At 34.6% G+C, this 950-nt stretch overlaps 1 protein-coding gene across 1 annotated transcript in view; it reads left to right on the top strand.

Moving 5' to 3' along the window:
• The window catches only part of LOC119582344, a 5,645-nt gene extending 5,447 nt beyond the window's left edge, over positions 1-198 (top strand). Inside the window, exon 3 of the mRNA XM_037930560.1 lies at positions 180-198. Coding sequence (XP_037786488.1) covers positions 180-198 — 19 coding nt within the window. The remainder of the gene's footprint in view (positions 1-179) is intronic.
• The last annotated feature ends 752 nt before the right edge of the window (positions 199-950 follow it).

Raw genomic sequence — 950 nt, 5'->3', positions numbered from 1 at the left:
GGGTGTGGCGGGATGTACAGAGAGAGATGGGGGGGGACTAGAATAACCATAAAGTCTTTACTATTTTTTTTCCCTTTTCATATTATTCATCATATAAACCCTTCACAAAAAAAACCTTGTTTGCTTCGTAGAGATTACAAAAATTACAAATATATCCTCTTTGATCACTCTCACTCTAGGTGTATAAAAGCCCTTTGAATTAAATTTATGGAAAGTAAGGTGCATAAAAGTTGAACGAAAACTGCCAACCAAAAAAGAAATCATATTTTGTTTTATGGTTCATTTTTCCTTTTTATCCCTTTTAAGGGGGTTTGATAAGTTTCCAAAATTTTTGCTGCTTGTTTAACTTGATGGCGATGGTGGGATAGAACTCTAAAATCTCCCTTAAATTGCTGCTTTTAAGGTATTTGCCTTATTGTTCAATCTATTATCTTTGAATGATATCGAGGCGGAAGGTATAAATGCTCCTTATGCACAATTCATATCAAGAATGTTTTATTTTTAAAATCAGATTTATGAATTGTTCTTAAAGTGGCTATATTTCATTGGGAGTTCCTGTGTTAGTAAAAATTCATCCTTAAACTGAGATCCCAATAAATTTTCATCCCCTTCACTCACTCTTTTTGCAAGATGCTTTCCCATTCTAGTTTTCTCCCTTCCGCATCTGCAACTCTGCCCTTTCACCCTTTTCTTTGTCCCATTCTTTTCATTTATTAGCCTCTAGTCCCTTCATGCTCTCTCCACCATGCCCATGACAAAATACGCACTGCTTCCCACTGTCATTTCCATCATCCACACTGTTATCTCTAATCCCTTGGTTATCTTTTCAATACCTAATTAAAATTGAGAATTTGATGTTTCCTCCTCACCACAATTCTTTTAAATTAACGCTCTCAAAATTTTCTTTTTTTTAAAGCTTTTCCATACCCATACTGGTTTCAGGTAGTTTT

Source organism: Penaeus monodon, chromosome 15, assembly GCF_015228065.2.
Source record: "Penaeus monodon isolate SGIC_2016 chromosome 15, NSTDA_Pmon_1, whole genome shotgun sequence".
NCBI classification, from domain to species: Eukaryota; Metazoa; Arthropoda; class Malacostraca; order Decapoda; family Penaeidae; genus Penaeus; species Penaeus monodon.
The sequence above is the reverse complement of the archived record's forward strand: the minus strand, read 5'-3'. Positions and strand labels throughout refer to the sequence as shown.